Consider the following 18,133-nt stretch of genomic DNA (forward strand, 5'->3'; position numbering starts at 1 on the left):
TTCATATTGTTTAATTCATTTTGTTTTTGTATCGAAAGCAATGTATTCTACTCGTGTGCATTTCCTTTATTAGCTATTACAACCAGAGAAAATTGTGTTTTTAATAGATGAATGGATGTTAAATATATTTTCGGGTATGTGACACCATGCAGTTTAGTAAATGGATACAAATGATCTGGAGAAATCTGCTGCCTTCATGCATTGTTGCATCCCATACAAAGGCATTTGCATGATGTTTGATGAATGCAAGGAAAAGGATAAGTTAAACACTTTGCTAGAGTCTGGGATTTATGAACCCTTGCCCAAATTTCCCATAGCCAAGGTTGAGAGGAAAGTACTGGAACTCTTCCAAACACAAAACTGCTCTTCCTACTGATCTAAAACATAAGTTGACTACACATCACAGCAAAACTCCACATTTGTATGGTCTTTTGAAGATTCACAAACCAGATATTCCTCTGATACCTATAGAGAATTCTGTTGGTTCCCCTTCCTATGCCCTGGCTGATGTTATGCGTGAGATACTGAGTCATTTTGCCAGAAAATGAAATACTCTGTGAAGACAAATATAAATCACTCCGTCCAATGTGTCCTGTAAGTTTTTTACTACATGAAAACTTAACACGCTGTAGTAAAAAACTTACAGGTCACATTGGACAGAGTGATTTGTATTTGTAATTGTTAGTGTGACGGACCAGAATGAAACAAATCAAACTCTGTGAAGAGTTCTAGCCACTTCATGCAGTTCTTGAAGTCTGTAAACCTGCAAAGTTTATTATTGACAGGCATTAAAATAAAGGCCTCTTATTGAGAATTGTGTAAGAAATTGGCTGTACTTCCTCCTACTCTTATTGCTGTCATTTGTTGTGGATAACAGGGAATGTTGAAACAAATTCATACATGTACAATATAAATGCAGCATGAGTGAGGTCTTAGTATGTAAGATGCTAACCCCACTAGACTAGCTATGATTACAAGCTTAAATCATGATGCGAGATATTTAGGTCAGCATTAAAGAAATTATATCTTATCTTCTCCTGAATAGACTAGTGAACTTTGATTTAAAATTGTGAAATATTGAAAATATTTATGAAGACAGCATTTCTTTGACATAATTATTTATCTCACTCCTGGCGCTGAGCCCTTCTTGAGAAGCTTCCATTTGTGCAGCTACTCGAGAACTTCCCAGCATTATAGGGAACCCGAAGGTTCATTACCGTGTTCACAAAAGCCCTCCACAGGTCCCTATCCTAAGCCAGATCAATCCAATCCATCCAATCTCTCTTAAGATCCATTTCAACATTGTCCACCTACCTACATCTTGGTCTTCCCAGTGGTCTGTTTCCTTCTGGTTTTCCTTCCAATATCCTATATGCATTCTTCTTCTCCACCATTCGTGCTGCATGCCCTACACATGGCATTCTCCTTGACTTGATCATTCTAATTATACTTGGAGAAGAGTACAAGTTATGAAGCTCCTCATTATGCAGTTTTCTCCAATCTCCTGTCACTTCATCTCTCTTTGGTCCAAATATTCTCCTCAACACCCTATTCTCAAACACCCTCAGTCTATTTTCCTCCCTTAATGTCAGAGACCAAGCTTAACACCCATACAGAACCACAAGCAAAATTATAGTTTTATATATTGTAATTTTTATGTTTTTGGACAGCAGACAAGAAGACAAAAGGTTCTGGACTGAATGGTAGCAAGCATTACCCGAGTTCAATTTCCTCCTTAATCAGGTTTCGGTTTGTTATCATCATTCCCAAGTATCTGAACTATGCCACATTTTCAAAACATCTGTTACTTATCTTTATGTCCTGATTTTGCCCCGCATTTTGGTGATGAGACATCTCTGTGGAATATAATATTCTTATCAAGATATCTGTAAATAACTGTAAGAACCAGCTGCACTTGTGTTTCTCTTTAAGCATTATGCTTGCAGTTATATTTGAATTATGACATGTTCTGCGTTCTTGGCTTAGTCCTATAAAAAACAAATTCTGATTTAAATTCAGTTATTACAGCTGTAGTTAGGTTAGGTTAAAATGTCTGTGTTTTGAAGTTTGCTCTCATCTGAGAAGTTCAGTAATCCAGATTGCTTACAGTCTATTTAATTTGTATACATTCCCTACAGAACGGACGATACTTTGTAAGATGAGGCACCGACTATACAATTAACATTAATTTACTACATCTACATCACGAGCCGCCTATACAATTTTATATACACAAAATATAGAATATTCCAATTTGTCTGTGGGAACACAACAAAACTACAAAACCAACAACTGATTCGATGATGTAAAGCATCAATCTAAGGATTTTATTCTAGTTTTATACTAGAACTTCTGTTTATATAATCTGATTTATTGTATTTTTACGTCAAGTGTTTTATATAATTAATAGTATTGTATCCAATTTTGCTAGTGCTGTGGTTCAGTGGTATATATGTGTTAGCCGTGCATTTGCCTGATGATGGCTATTGATAGCCGAAACTGGGCACTGATCACCGCCACGTAGGAATGGTTCAAAAAATAGGCTTCGACAGCAAACGCACACTGCTCACTTGTCCACCTCATGTTTCCTATTGAGGGGTATTAGACAGAAACTTCTGTGACTGCTGCGTTCGCCGAGCCTATCCCCACTTTTCTGCGACCTCCCCTCCCTTCACAGTGCGTCTTCACAAAAAGGAAGTTTCTGCGCCCCACTCTGTATATGCATGTGTACATACATTTTTGCACTCTTTTCCTTCTTCATTTTTGTCTTCTGATATCATGTATATTGTCAGAATTCTGTACACATGTGCAGACTGCAGTGGATTTTACTGTCACAACCACTAGTTTGGTTTTACTCACACCAGAATACATATCTTTTCTCTCCAGAGCAAGTCTGTTGAAAGTTCACTGAACTGGCATTTTTTCATGGTTTTTCTCAGTTCCTCGAGGCAAGTGATGGATAATACTGTCTGTTGGGATAAATATATTACTGGACATAGCACCCCACTCCTTCACTCTTTGAGCATATGCAGTGGACACAACCTATTCTAATCATCACTTTATCACTTCCATGAAGTCCCTGTCATATATATACCAGTACGTAGTAATCAGCACTTTGGTTTTTATTATCGCTTTTTTTGTTTTATCATGGCCTTGGTACATGTGGAGTTGAAGTGATTGATTACTTAACACTTTGGTTTGTTCTTGAGCTCTAATGTGAATATGAACATTTTAATGGTAACTGTTTTCAGAAAAGACAGTAGATAATCAGCTTTAAAAATAATATATCTAATTTTTTATTCTAATATTTTCTTTATTTGTTTTTAATGGTATGTGTGTGGATTTTCAGAAAGTGACAGTTCCATTTTTATTGATGGCTCAGTTGAAAAAATAGTGGGCAGTCAAAATGTTTTATATTGCTTGATTTTAAGTTTTCTTTCTGACCACTTCTGCCTTTTTGTGTACACATTTCCTCACTGAACAGCTGCATTATTGTTTCATCAGTTATTGTTATGAATTAAATTGTGTCCCCCAGTGATCACAGTGAGTAGGGTCCACTGTAACGAGTTGTACACCTTCCCCCACTTTAAGTACACAGTACCTTGATTAGGCCATGGCCACTCCCATCCAAATTATTAATCATAATTCACTACTTATCCTTATAGTCTGAGTTTACAAAAATTGCAAATAATGGTTACCAGCAAGTTTATGTGCCTGCCTACAGACAGTTCTTTGTAGCATTTCAGGCACTCTGTCATGCTGTTTGATATGTTTCTTGATGATACCAATGCCATTGAGTAGATAAGATCTAAAATTTGTGACAATGATACATTTGTACAAATATTATGTTGCTGGACATTATCCATCGTCCGGAATTTCGGAGACTGGATTTTTCTCCATCTGCAGATAAAGCCTACTGAGGACGTTGTTTTAGATAAAAACGGCAATGGTTAATGTCCAGAGACATGATATTTGTGTCATTGAGTAGGTTGGCATAGTAATAATGCTGGAAACTTGTAGTTGAGGGGTGCTTGGTTCAAATCTTGGATGGGACTCTGTCCAGATTTTTTTTTCTTGTAGATTCTGAAGGGTTGTGTTCTCTGGTTTTTAGAATACTGAACAATGGACAAAGTCCAAAAACCCTGTAGTTCTAAGTGTTTACTTCTTGTTTTGTTATTTTTAGCCCTTCCACCAGGTAGACGGTGGGATATTGCCTGGTTTAGGCTGAAACTACTCCCAAATCTTTCCATTTCACCAGTCAGCCATTCATTTGATGCTGTATGGTCTAGATGCTGACAATACCATGAAAAAAGTAACATCTACAAGTTGGAATCTATTTTGTTCACATTGCACACGTTACATATGATTTGTGTGTGTGTGTGTGTGTGTGTATGTAATTCTGGGTTACGCATTCCCCTTCCTATTTCCTACGCCCTTGCCTGTATGAGGGATCACAAATGAAACACTAGATAACAGTTTGATCCTTGTAGATGCTTATTTTGGCCGGTCACGGTAGCCGAGCGGTCTAAGGCATGCACTGTCTCCGCTCTCTCAGAAGCCAGGATCGTATGTTCGAATCCCACTCAAGGCATGGATGTTTGTGTGCGTTTTTCTGTGTTTGTCTACAAGTAGAGGCCTTGCAACGAGCTGATCACTCGCCCAAGGAGTCCTACCATATGTGTAAGATCTAGTAAACCGAAGTGAAACGGAGAGTTTCATGGAGGTAGGCCTAGGCCCAAATTGGGGCTGTAGCGCCACAGGAAAAAAAAATGCTTATTTTGAATGATTTACATTCTGTGGTACCAGAAGGTATTTCTTTAGGTTAATTTTAATGGATTATTGCAGAACTGGAAGTTGTGCAGTTTGGTTTCAGGATATTGCATTTTGTACTCATTTGTCTTGTATTTGTGCTTTATTGCAGAGTTGAATCTTCTTATTTTGTTGTCATGTAGTATGGAGGAAACATTCTGAGAAGATTTTGTCATAAGGTCTTGAAAGAGTTCTTTACTATAGAATGTCTTGCTGTATAGGGGAGGAGCTTACGAATGGTTTTGTAGCGGACAGTTTTTCAGTATGAGGGCGATGATAATTTTACTTATTTATTTTTATACAGAATGATAACTCCAAAATACAGTGACCACAAACTTTTTTCTGCTGCCAAAATTCTAACCGATTTTTCATTTCATTTATACTTATGGGGCCCAACAAATATATGATAAATGAATTTAAATTAACCTTATCTGTCATCGAATTTAGATTTGTCAGAAGAGTATAAAAATATACACAAATAAGGAAAAGATATTCAGTATAACTTCACTGCTGTACATGGCTGCAGCTGACTTAATATAGTGTGGCTTATCAAATTGTAATGTAAAGGCTTAAGCAGCCAGATTGTAAAACTATACTCCAAGAGGTGTTCTTGTTTTCCTGTTCCAAGGTTTATTATTACCTCATCACGATGTCCTTCATTGCACTACCCAAACGATATGAAACAGAAGTAACAGAGTTCTGTGTTGTTTAATTCTGAGTCTTTCTTAGATTGGGTTAATATTTTGAGAAATATGTTTACTTATTTCTCTTTCTGTTACTTGTCAGCAGAAACTGGACTTGTTCCTGTATTCAGAAGTGTTGCGTTATTTCTTGTTGGGAGAAAGATTTTCATATCACCATAAAAAAAAACATTTGAAGCCTTAAAATTGCACCTTCAATTCAGCTGGACAAAAACAATTTTAAAATTCAATGGACATTTGGACTTTTCTTAGAAATATCTAAAATACATTGCATTTTCTTGCTATCTTATATACTTCCATCACCAGCCATTTAGAGCCCACCTTAAATCTTCTAAAAAAATGTTTTATAGTTGCTAAAGAAAACTTGGATGAAAAAGAGGCTAGGATAGAGTCCTCAGTAATACGGACACTTGCACAGAAGACCAGAAATTCAAAGTATTCAGTGGTGAACCCGGCTAAATTGTCTAAACATCAGCCATTCAGGACAAAATTTTAGAAGTTACTCATGGGGAACTACTTAGCACTATCTTCAGAGTGACTTAAAAATGTACAGAATGTAAGGTTTGAAGTTTTCACAGAATTGTGAATGTTGCTGTTTACTTGGATGTTATGCCATGTAGTCTGTGTTTCAAAGAAATGTGCTATTCCCATCTACCCTGAAGATGGAAGCAGCAGGTTCTTCTGGGATGTCTGTAAACATCTACCAGACCATGGTATCACATCCAAAAGGCAGTGATCTCAATACAGAGTGTGTGGGTTTACAAGAATATCATTTTCAGCTTTTATATATATATATATATAATTTGGGTAATTTGCTTTGACAGCTCTTAGGGACTAGTTCTCCAATTCTACCAGGATTAATTGGTAATTTGCTTGGCAGTTGTGTGGCACTGCGAGATGCATGTAACATAGGAAAGCGCTCTTTAGCTGCTAATATGCTGTAGAAATAATAATGTAATAGCTTAGTTGACTTTTTTTTTCATGCAATGTACTTGCAAGGCATTGGCTGTAATGAGGCACTTGAACTCAACTTTGCATATTCCTGATATGGACAGTTTGCACATGTTTTGAAATGCTGGGAGCAGTTAACAAAAATTGCCTCTAGTTACTAGTGTGGTTCATATGGGTAATTTATTTATATTTGGGGGGTAATAGATAAAAAAAGGTAAACTTGTCCATGTGCATAACTAATTAAGCACTATGCCATGAAAGCATATGGGGAAATTGGTGTATAATTCACATTTTCTTGACCTCGCCACTAGCTGAAGATGTTCAGCTTCACCTCCACTTATCCCCAGGGAAAGCCCCCGGTACCCATTGGATAGGAGGCTGGGTGGGCCCCAGAGCTGGTCTGGACGTTCTGGAGAAGAGAAAATTATTGATCCTACCAGGACTTGAACTACGACCCCTTGGTCGTCCGGCCTGTGGCCAATCGCTATACGACTGGTATTTGGGGCAGGGGGGAGGTTTATAAATGTAGTAAAATCATCAAAAAGTTTCTAATTTGTTTTGGTGTTGTTACAGGTTAAAAAAGTGATAGTGGGCCAGCATGGGATTGTGTCAACTCCAGCTGTCTCAAACCTGATAAGAAAGAGGAACACAACTGGAGGCATTATCTTGACTGCAAGTCACAATCCTGGTGGCCCTGATCAGGATTTTGGAATCAAATTCAATACAAAGAATGGAGGTAAGAATATCTGACGGTATTATAATACCACAGCTGTTCTGTTTTCAGCACTTATATTTGGATTCATACACATTGTCAATCTATAGACCAAACATTGTTGGACCCATCAGGATAGCATATTGGTAACCCTCTAGACTTATGTCAGGAAGTGATTAGTTTGAATCTCCACTGGAACACCGGCTGTTTTGATTTAGTCTTTCACAGTCCCTTCAGACAAATGCTGGGGTTAATATGGATTAGGTGTTCACAGGTTCCTTCCAAAGCCTTTTTATTTCATCATTGAACTGTCTTCTTACTATTTGATGCCATGTAGTCTAGCTACTGATAATATCACAGAAGAACCCACAAAAAAGAAGCTAGTGTTAATATTGTTGCATGCATTAGGGGTGTGACTATTAGACGGGGGTTGGATTGGATTTATTTCACTTCTACATTCAACTCAGAACTACAAGTAAATATAATGCTGATTTCCGCACTATAGATCACTATGACACACTAAGTCTTCTCAGTCTTCACTAGTCGTATCCTGGTAACGGATTTATAATAGTCTTACTGTAACTATAGTACACATAAAAGTCATCAAATGACACGCTGAGTCGTCTCTTCACAGGTTGACTCTCAAATCCGAACTAAACTATCAGTTATTCTGGGATACCGGTTGTATAGCCTCTGGGCAGTCCCAACAGAAAACACCATTTCCTAAGAATTCCTCTGTTGTTACAGAGGTGTGTTTACCTGACCATTGCATACAGACAGCAGTCCTTCTGTTTTTACATGTGTGTTCATTTCCATGGGAATCTGTGTACTGAGCTCTTGCCTAGCGAGTAAACTGTTCATGCTCTCGGGCGTCACGTCACAGTATTAATAGAACAGAAAAATGATGATTCTATACCAGTTACATTATCTTATGGTGGGACAGCCTGATACTGGCCTCTCTCCTGTGTAACTGTGAAACAGCAGTTCTAGACGGAAGTCATGTAGTATGATGTCACATTGCATAACCAGTTTCTTGCTGTTTGCTCCCAGATACAATGATGCAAGATTTGTGGTTCTGTGGAGACTGAAGGATAGTGTCTCCTATGATGTGATGCTGTGTAGTGTGGTAGATCATTACCAGTTTTTTTTTGTGAGGGGGGGGGTAAGTTGATGCTTCCATTATTTGAGTACAAGAGACTGCCCTGAAAGTGGAGACAACTGGTTCCTTTAAAATGCTGGTTGTGATCTACCAGAGTATGTTCCATTACATTCCAGGAGGCAGTAATCTTCAATTACCATCAAGTTATTTTGTGTAGTGTCTCGTAAGTGGTGACTAATTGTTTAGGTCTTATATGGTTCTGAAACTTGGTGTCTCTCAGTCAAAAGGAACACCATGGATTGACAATATTATTAGTGATAATAAAAATATTTGGACATAGAGAGAAAGTGACAGGTGAATGGATGAATTGCATGAGGAACTTCAGGATCTGTTCTCCTAAACCCTCTTGCTCTCTAGGGATTCAGGTCATAAAATTGTTGACTGGATTAAGGTGGCTCAGGATGCAGTCCAGTTGCACTATTTTGTAAACATGTAATGAGCATTTGGGTTACATAAAAGCTAATTGTTTCTTATCCATTTGAATAACTATCAGCTGTGCAAAGAAAGCCCTGCATCACAGAGTTTGTATGCACTTGTCACTTACTTATGTAGCATGGTTCAATCTTTTAACCTTTAAGTGCCGAAGTGCCCCATTCAGGCTAGTGATGAGTATGGTTGTCGTGGCCAAAGTACCCCCCGTTTTGGCCAGTCAGGCATTTAAACTCTGCTAGTGGAAGCGCATGCACAGTCTTAAATATGTATTTTTAAATGTAGTAATTACCAGACAGACTTGAGTAAAACCATAATAGAGGAATTAAAGTGATACCTAGGTGAACAACAGCAAAAAAGAATATACGTATGAGTTATGCCCAAACTCATCCATGAGCCAGTACTTTTATTGCAGATTCTGCAGATTAATGTATTAAAAATATATAGTAAAATTCGATGTACATACATTTTTTGTTGTTATCTGCTTGATGTGTATATAGGCTGAAATGAAATTACAGTATTTGATTTCAGTATGAACGCACAGAAAACAGATCACACTCTGTATCTCAGCTATGATGCAACTGTCTGTTCTGGACCCTAGAAAGGGCAATAATCTCTTGCAGCTATGACGGGAGGTCTTAGCACTGAAGAAGGGACCCCTCTAGCCATTTCTTGAATAGCCATGCTTTCATTCTTCTGTCCTTTAGTCGAAAGGTTCGAAAATCCGAAGAGTGTAAGCAGTGCTAGCAGAAGACCAGATGATATTATTGCTTCCATCTGTTTTATGGTACCAGGGACTGCTAAAATTTGTCAAGTGTTACAAACAGAAACGAATTTATAATGCAGAATAACTCTTGTGAAGAACTTGGGAACCCAATTTTGCAATACACTTCAAATTTAAAAGGAAAAAAAATTGAAAATAGAGTATAACATTTTGTATAAAATTTTTCAAATCTTCCATTGTAATATGTGATACTATGTTCTTTGCTGATACAAACAAAGTTAATTCCATCCATTTAACATAAAAATTGAGTTGGATACAGCATTTTTAAACACAATGTTTCAAATTGTTTAAGTGCACTAACAAGAACGGACATTTAAACGCAGAGTAGCAACGGGTATTTAAACGCGTACCAGCAGCAGGCATTTAAATAAACTGCGGCCAGCTCAAACCTACCACCATTTCAGAAGTCCGACGTTTAAAGGTTAAGGGCTATTTTAGCAGTCATACATTGTCATATTATTTGAAGTGTTGCAAAGTAGTAGCTTGATGAACTTTTCTCTTTGGAGTCAGTCTTGGACATTTAAAGCCAGAGACATAAACTGAATACAGTCAGTAGGGACAAGATATTTAAGAACCATGTAAGGCTCTGCTGGAATAGACCATATAAAAAATTTAAATTGTGGGAAAGAGCTGAAACTGCAATTGGTACAAGATAAAATAGATGAATCATACAAAATTGAATAAACCATTTGAATATATTTCCCCCAAAAATTCTAGAATATAAACCAAAAGGGCAGTGTGACTGAGGAAGACCTTTGAAAAGATGGAGTGAGTGTGTGAAGTTGAAAGAAGGCTGATTGCATATACCATGAAATGAAGATGTTCCTGAGAGGTATCTCTGTATAATGGTGTTGAGGTTGTATAGAGGTGAATGATGGAAATTTTTGTTTCTAGAGAACAGAACTGTAGTTGAACTTTTTGCAGGACTAAGGGGAGAAGCGGGTTTTGACTTCCCTCTACAGCTACATTCTGTTCTCAGTTACTTGGGTTCTAAAGCATATGTTATAGGACATTATAAGAGGGATTATAGTTTTTATTAATATGATTTTACTGTTTTTATCAGGATTGAGATTATATGAATGAAATTGATATGCTGTATATAGCAACTTTAGTTTCAACAAAACAGAGTGCTGAATAAATGGAATTTTTGTTTGATGTTTGTGCACTTCAGTTTATTGTTATGCTTTTGTTTCCTTGGAAATTAATTACACTATTATTATTAATACTATTGTACTTTCCAGGACCAGCACCTGACAGTGTTACAACAGAAATTTTTAATATCACTGTTCGTCTAGACTCCTATAATATAGTTCCTGACCTTGACTGTGACATTGACACATTGGGTGTGAATACATACACTGTAAGTAAAAACAGACTAATCAGTCACACATAACGGGATACTGTATAGTTTTAATAACTCATATTTCTAGGGAAACTGAGATGAAATTATAACACAGGATGTCATCTGCTTTTAATTTTGATTGACACAGGTGGATGCTTGTAGAATTTTGCATTATCTTTTGCTAGATTTGTGATCTTGACCGCCTCTATGCTCTAGTGGTCAGAGTTCCTGGCTGCAGATCCAGAGGTCCAGGTTTGATTCCCGGCGCTACCAGATTTTTTCTGAGAAGTAGTGGGTCTGGAATGGGGCCCACTCAGCCTCGTGATGATAATTGAAGAGCTATTTGAAGGAAATAGCAGTTACGGTCTAGAAAACCGAAATTAACAGCCGTGGGAATTTGTTGCGCTGACCATGCGACACCCTCTATCTGCAAAAGTTGGCACTAACTTCGCCAAGCGGCGGTCTCTTGGCCAGTATAGTTTGCTTGCAGACTAAAATCACGGAGTTTTGTGTGTGTGTGTGTGCATGCGTGTTCTTAATGTGCGGCTGATGGCCACCTCTGTGGTCTAGCGGTCAGAGTTCCTGGCTACAGATCCATAGGTACCATCATCAGAGGACATAGCCAACACTACATATTGTCATGTGTTAGTCACTAGGCATGTGGTTTGACTTTGTAATTGGATTTATTGAACACTTTTTTGCTATATTGTGCATTCGACTTGCTAAGTTGCCTAGTAAGGATCTCAACAATATTGTCTGCCTACATCCTTTTATTTTATTGCTAGTGGGGTGGGACTGAGTCCCTTGTACTGTGGCCACTTCTGGCCTATTATACCAGCCCCAGATGATAGGTGAGGGTGATTGTGGAGCAATTGGTGGAATGAAGATTGGCAGGGGAACCAAACTACTTGGAGAAAACCTGCCCCAGCGCCACTTTGTCCACCACAAATCCTACTTGACCAGACCCAGGATCAAACCTGTACCTACATCCTTACTGGATGGCTACCATCTCACAGCTAACTCATGGTTGCAATTAACTATGACAGTGACTGACTGACATGCAAGTCAGTTCACTTTTTGTCACCTCCTTACGACTCGCAGGGCTACGTTGAAGGTATTCAAACCAGCCTTGACACAGGGTTAACACATTGCGTCACACTGTCCTGCATTATAACATCTCGGCACAAACCACATAGAAAACACCATTTCCTAACAATTTCCATCTCTAAGGCTATTCATCCTTAATAGCCTACAGGCTGTTATTTTGTGTGTGTGTGTGTGCCTGCTTATAGCTACCCAAACAACAAAGTTGTTTAGTGGTACAACTTTCATGATGAAGTGTATTCATTTCTGATGTCATCCAAACTGTTATAGTGATGTATCTTAGTTGTTTAATAGTTTGTTTCATCTGCAGAGTCTATGAAACCTTGATGCAGCCATATATTCATGATGTTTTGCCATTCTTACATCTCCGTTGACTCAAACTTGGACATTGCAGCAGATAATTAAATCAAGCTTATTTTGTGTAAACATTGCTTTCCCATAATGTGATTCTGTTTTTCAGATATACTTAAAAAACAAGTCTGAAATCTTGTACACTTACTCTTAGTTTCGAATGCATCTCACCATCAGTTTATGCAAACTGTCAAGTGGTGAAACAAGGGGCACCTAGTAGTTGCAGTAGGTATTCAGAGCGACCTCCATCCAATTGAACGCAGGCAGCAGTGCGCTGTTTGGCATTCTCTTGAACATGGCTTTAACATGTGAAAGCTGCTTGAAACCTTGCGGGGATTGCATAAATGTGCTTAAGGTTTCTCTGCAGGAAGATATCCATCAGAATTAATTCTGGTGGCCAAGGAGGACATGCGGTTGACTTGTAGATGTCCAGTCCACCTTCCTGGATATGTCATGTTTAGCCATTGCTGGTCAGCTTCTCAGTGCATTGGAGCTCTATCATGCTGAAACCACAGCCTCTGTCTTGCACCTGGAGTCATGTGTTCCAGCAGCCCAAGAGAACAGTTTCCAGAAAATCACACTGTTGTTCAGCTGTCAGTGTGTCAGGTAGCAGATGGGAGCCTGTGACAGTGTCCCCAGTGATTCCAGCCCAAATGCTGATGCTGAAGCATACTTCATAAACCACGTTTGCATATAGCATGAGAGCTCAAGGATCATCCTGTGGTCAGAGGTGACTGTTGTTGAGGTTGAACACACCCTCACATGTAAAATATGCTTCATCTGTGCACAAGATGTTATGTAAAAAGATATTATTCGCACTCTGTTAATGTCATAGCCACTCAGAAAATTGCATCCATAGAGGATGCTCATCTGGAAATGGATTTGCTCTCACAAACAGTGGTGTGGTTGCAGTTGATTGTTTTGAAGTACTTCAATGATCCCCAGTTGGGATAATCTCAATTCTCATGTGATATCATTTCAGTTTCTCCATGACTCTCGTTCAACATTTACAATTATGGCATCTTTGTAAGCCGCCATCTCTATGGTCTGTGGTCGACCTGCATGCACATGTGCTGTGGGTGTTGCACTTCCTGTCTTATGCAAATGTTGCTTCATTCATCAAAATACATTATCATCTGGATGATTCCAACTAGGATAACGTAGTATGTGTCCCTATGCAACAGTACCAGCTTAACTGTTGCAGGTACTGAGGGTTAGGAGCAAATCTGTTTGTCATGTGTGTATTCTCTGACATTTGATCATGATGGAGGCATGTTGGGCCCAGTATATCTTGAGTACACCTAACAATGTGTATGCTATTTATCATCATGGAAAATAACACTGCTGAGGATTATGTTACGTCATTTGAAGGTGAAGTGTCTTGGAAAGCTAAGTGTCTCAGGACATATGCTGTATAATATTTTCAGCCTGTTTTTTTTTTTCAGTGATGAATCACACTGTAAAGGAGGGCACGGTAGCATAGTGGTTGAGGCACTGTGCTACAAGCCGGAAGGTTGTGGGTTCAAGTCCCGATGACATCATTGGATTTTTTTCAGTTGACCTAATCCTTCCAGCCGCACTATGGCCCTGGGGTTGACTCAGCCTCTAACAGAAATGAGTACCAGGAATTAATTAAATAGTTCTCCTGGGGAGTAAAGCACGGCCGGCGCCTAAGGCTGACAACCTTACCGTCATGTTTGAGCCAATTGTCTAGATAATGTGGGACCCTCAACGTCTCACAACCCTATAGGCCTTCACGGCCTCTTAGAGGGATAGCTTTACTTTACTTTTTTACTTTTTCACACTATGGATAGCCTGTATGTGAATTTCACTTCCCTCTGTTCCTTTATGTTGTCTGCTGACCTTAAGACATGTGGTATATCCATCAATCACATCTTTTTATTCTCCAATAATTGATGTTTATTGAAATGTTGCAGTGCTACAAGCTTCGGTCAACCGCAAGTTGTGATTGACAGATATACCACATATTAGTGATATGCACAACAGGCTGTCCAACATACAAATGAAAATACGTTCTTCTGCTGATTTAATAGGTCGATGGCAAAGAATTTGTTGTGGAAGTTATAGACTCGGTGGCTGACTATGTAAGCCTTATGAAGGATATATTTGACTTCAGCAGCCTAAGAGACCTCCTTAAAGGGACTGAGAGTCGGGATCCATTCAGAGTCCTCATCAATTCGCTGAATGGTGGTAAGTTGCATATCAGTATTTTCAGAAGAAGTAGGAAATAGGAGATGTGTGAAGGCTTGCACATTGAATGAAAATACCCAATTCACATTGTATGTGTCTCTGTTGCTTCTTTGGACATTCATATCTTTTAGCGGAGTCTGCTGAACCTTGATACCAAAGACCTTTACAAAATTAATGACTGTAATTGGACTTCAGGCCAATATAGGTTACTTTGGCAGAAAGTTGAATAAACTCCAGATATGCCTTGTAGGGTATATGCTATCAAAATATTGTCATGTTATTACGGAGCATGACTATAGATGGGTTGAGTGAATAGCAGCCGCTTCTTCGAGTTATATGATGTAATTGTAGGCTTTTGTACAATGCCCATCAACATACAGAGAGCCAAAACCACATACATTTTGTGCACTGTAACATCTTCCCACTGACTAACTCTAGAGTGAAGAATGAAAGGATTGACACTTCTGAAAATTTCTTGCTGAGCATATATATGTTGGTTTCATCTACACTGAGTTGCACAAGAGGTATATCAGAAATGTTTTCAAATGCACCCATTATACAGTTCAGCAGTGTTGAACTGGGGTACGTGCATATCACGAAATGTTTCATGTGAAGCTGGAAGTGAGCCTATATTTTCCCATACAAACTTGCATGACACCCCTCCCGAGCCTACCTTTACATATACGTCTTGTCAGGCCGCACCATAGCTCAAGCGGTTAGTCGCTGGCTTCCCACCACAGCGGCCTGGGTTCGATCCCGGATCTGGTCAAGTGGGATTTGTGGTGGACAAAGTGGCGCTGAGGTAGGTTTACTCCAAGTACTTTGGTTTCCCCTGCCAATTATCACTCCACCAGATTCTCCATCATCATAACCGCCCTGAGCAGGTACAATAGGCCAATCAGTGGCCGCCGTGCTGAGTGGACCCAACTGGACTCCACCCCCCCACTATGCGAATTAAAAAAATTACATCTTGTTTATCACTACCATTATCACTCTCACCGTTACTGATCACATGGGTTCCCGGAGTTACCAGTTCTGTATATTCACTGCCAAAAATTTGAACTAAATCCACCAGTATTTTCTTCATCTAAAACTGCATTCAGGACTTCTTTTTCAAGCTGTGTGAGCACGTAACTTGTTTACAAGCCAACCCTGATCACTGTGAGGTCACGTATTTGTGTTTAGACTGGCCTGCTCAGATGCAAGAAATGCAAGATTATGGGCACATGAACAGAGACTTCATTAATTTTGCAGCAGGCCAATGGAAACCCCATCACACTCTATTTTTTCCTTATTTACAAACCACAGAAATAAGCTTATAGTATTCCATTTCCGTATTCCATATTGGAGAGGGTGGGTTTCCTCATGCACTTAGACCGGTTAGTGGTCCATTAAGTTTATAGTAAGATGTGCAGTATACATTAAGCCACATACAGAACAATTAAACGCCCAACATAACATCTCCGTTGAACTGCACTGACAGGTTGAAGTCTTAAAACATAAAACCTTTTAGATGTAAAACAAATTTCTGTAAAAAATACTTACTAACTTACAATTAAAAATAATGTAGTGGCCAGTAAGAATAAGCCAAGCCAAGTGACGTGTTCCTTCAAAACATCAATTGACTTTCAGGAAACTACACAACACTATATCCCAGAGACAGAATTCTTGCGAATCTTGGTTCTTGCTTCTTAGGAAGCCTCATGTTTTATTTCTTAAAAGGAGTTAATTTTTGCATTTTGAATGCTCTGTACAGTTACTGGTCCTTATGTGAGGGAGATTTTCGTGAATGAACTTGGAGCAGGTGAAAGTAGCATAGTGAATACTAAGCCCTTGGAAGATTTTGGGGGTCTTCACCCAGATCCTAATTTAACATATGCTGCTGAGCTGGTTTCTGCCTTGAAAGAAGGTGTTCATGATTTTGGTGCAGCATTTGATGGCGATGGGGTAAGTTGATGGAGTTAAACAATACAGTCCCATTTTGTTGCATAATAAATTGAACATGGCCTGACTGTTGATGTGAATATATCTGGCAATGAAATATCTTGAATGATGTTTCTGTGCATTGCTTATGATTCATCTGTGTCAGTATGCAACAGATGTCAGGATTCAGTTTGCTGTGTGGTTGCTATTAAGTGTTTTCCGGTAGTTTCTTGTATGTCAGAAATGAAAAGACCTTTCAGTAAGATACTTTGAAAATCCCTACCTTTTCGGAAAATTATGGTGGCCAATGGAGAAGCCCAGAGTTTCCAAAACTAAAGAAAAAGAAGCATGAATATCAATTCAGAGGTCAAAAGGATACTGATTTGCTCTTGATATCAAAGGAATTGTCTGTTATGCATTAGTTTTGTCAAGATATACAAGCAGTCAGAATTCAGCCTTCAAGTTTAAAAATGTTTATGGCAACAAATTCATTGAAAAAGACGAAATATTTCGTCACAAACATGGTAGTGTGTTTTTCTACACTGCATTATTTTGGTGAAGTAATTTTTGCCTATGAAGAAAGTACCAGTGTTGGAACATACAGTGTACTTACATCCCATGTGACTTCACATATTCCCAAAACTAAAATCTCCTTGGAAAGGTCTCATTTTGTTTCATTTGATGGTATTCAGTGCAATGTAATGACAAGAGTCAAGAGTCACGTATTTAAACTTCTAATGAATAAATGACCAATATATTTGAAAGTCTAGACCTTCTGCTTCTTGGATTGATATGATTTGTTATAACCATAAAAATGTTGTATTATAGGACCGAAACATGATACTGGGGAAAAATGCATTCTTTGTGACACCTTCAGACTCGCTCGCTGTGCTGGGCTCCCATCTGCGTCACATACCATACTTCAGAATTGAAGGAGTGAAGGGATTTGCCCGCAGCATGCCAACTGCTGGTGCAATTGATAGGTGAGTTTTTGTGTGTGTGTGTGTGTAGACTAGAGTGGCCCCTTGAAATGAACAGTAAACTGAAAATATTATTGCGGGAAGCCTATTTATTATAGGGTGTTTCTTTCCAAAAAAGCCATTCTAGAAGAGACAAAATAAACTTAGAATGGAATTATTTAGAGTTGAAGGTAACAGGCTTTGGAGGTCCATGGGGTTGAGAGACATCGAAGCTCCCACATTTTGTAGACAGTTAGCTCACAGATGGTGATAAGGTTGTTAGTCTTACATGCTGGCTGCTCGCTACCCCCAAAAAATTTCTGGTACTCATGTCTGTTAGAGGCTGAGCGATAATGTGGCTGGAAAGAATAGGTCAGTTGGCAAATCCAGTGACCTCGTTGGCAATCGAATCTGTGACCTACTGGTTTGTACCTCGACCAACTATGCTGCAGTGTACCCCTTCTTTAGAGGTTGTATGATGTTTGTCCTGGTGTTTGATGTTGGCAGAAAGATGAGACTGTTGATGGAAAAGGTGTGTAACCCAGTAGTATGAACTTGGAACGTGGTATGAAAATAATTGCAAACGGCTGTTTAAAAACTGGGATTATGAATACGTTTGACAGAAGTGAGGATGACATACTGTATGTTGAAGACAAAAATGTAGATGCAGAAGGGGATAGCGAATCAATGCCACAGAG

General features: G+C 38.8%; 1 protein-coding gene across 1 annotated transcript in view; it reads left to right on the plus strand.

The window, feature by feature from the left end:
- Nucleotides 1–18,133, plus strand: part of LOC111871094 (phosphoglucomutase) — a 30,647-nt gene that overhangs the window by 702 nt on the left and 11,812 nt on the right. Inside the window, exons 2-6 of the mRNA XM_023863886.2 lie at nt 7,035–7,197; nt 10,787–10,905; nt 14,397–14,553; nt 16,310–16,500; nt 17,305–17,459. Coding sequence (XP_023719654.1) covers nt 7,035–7,197; nt 10,787–10,905; nt 14,397–14,553; nt 16,310–16,500; nt 17,305–17,459 — 785 coding nt within the window. The remainder of the gene's footprint in view (nt 1–7,034; nt 7,198–10,786; nt 10,906–14,396; nt 14,554–16,309; nt 16,501–17,304; nt 17,460–18,133) is intronic.

Source organism: Cryptotermes secundus, unplaced genomic scaffold (assembly GCF_002891405.2).
Source record: "Cryptotermes secundus unplaced genomic scaffold, Csec_1.0 scaffold250, whole genome shotgun sequence".
NCBI lineage: Eukaryota > Metazoa > Arthropoda > Insecta > Blattodea > Kalotermitidae > Cryptotermes > Cryptotermes secundus.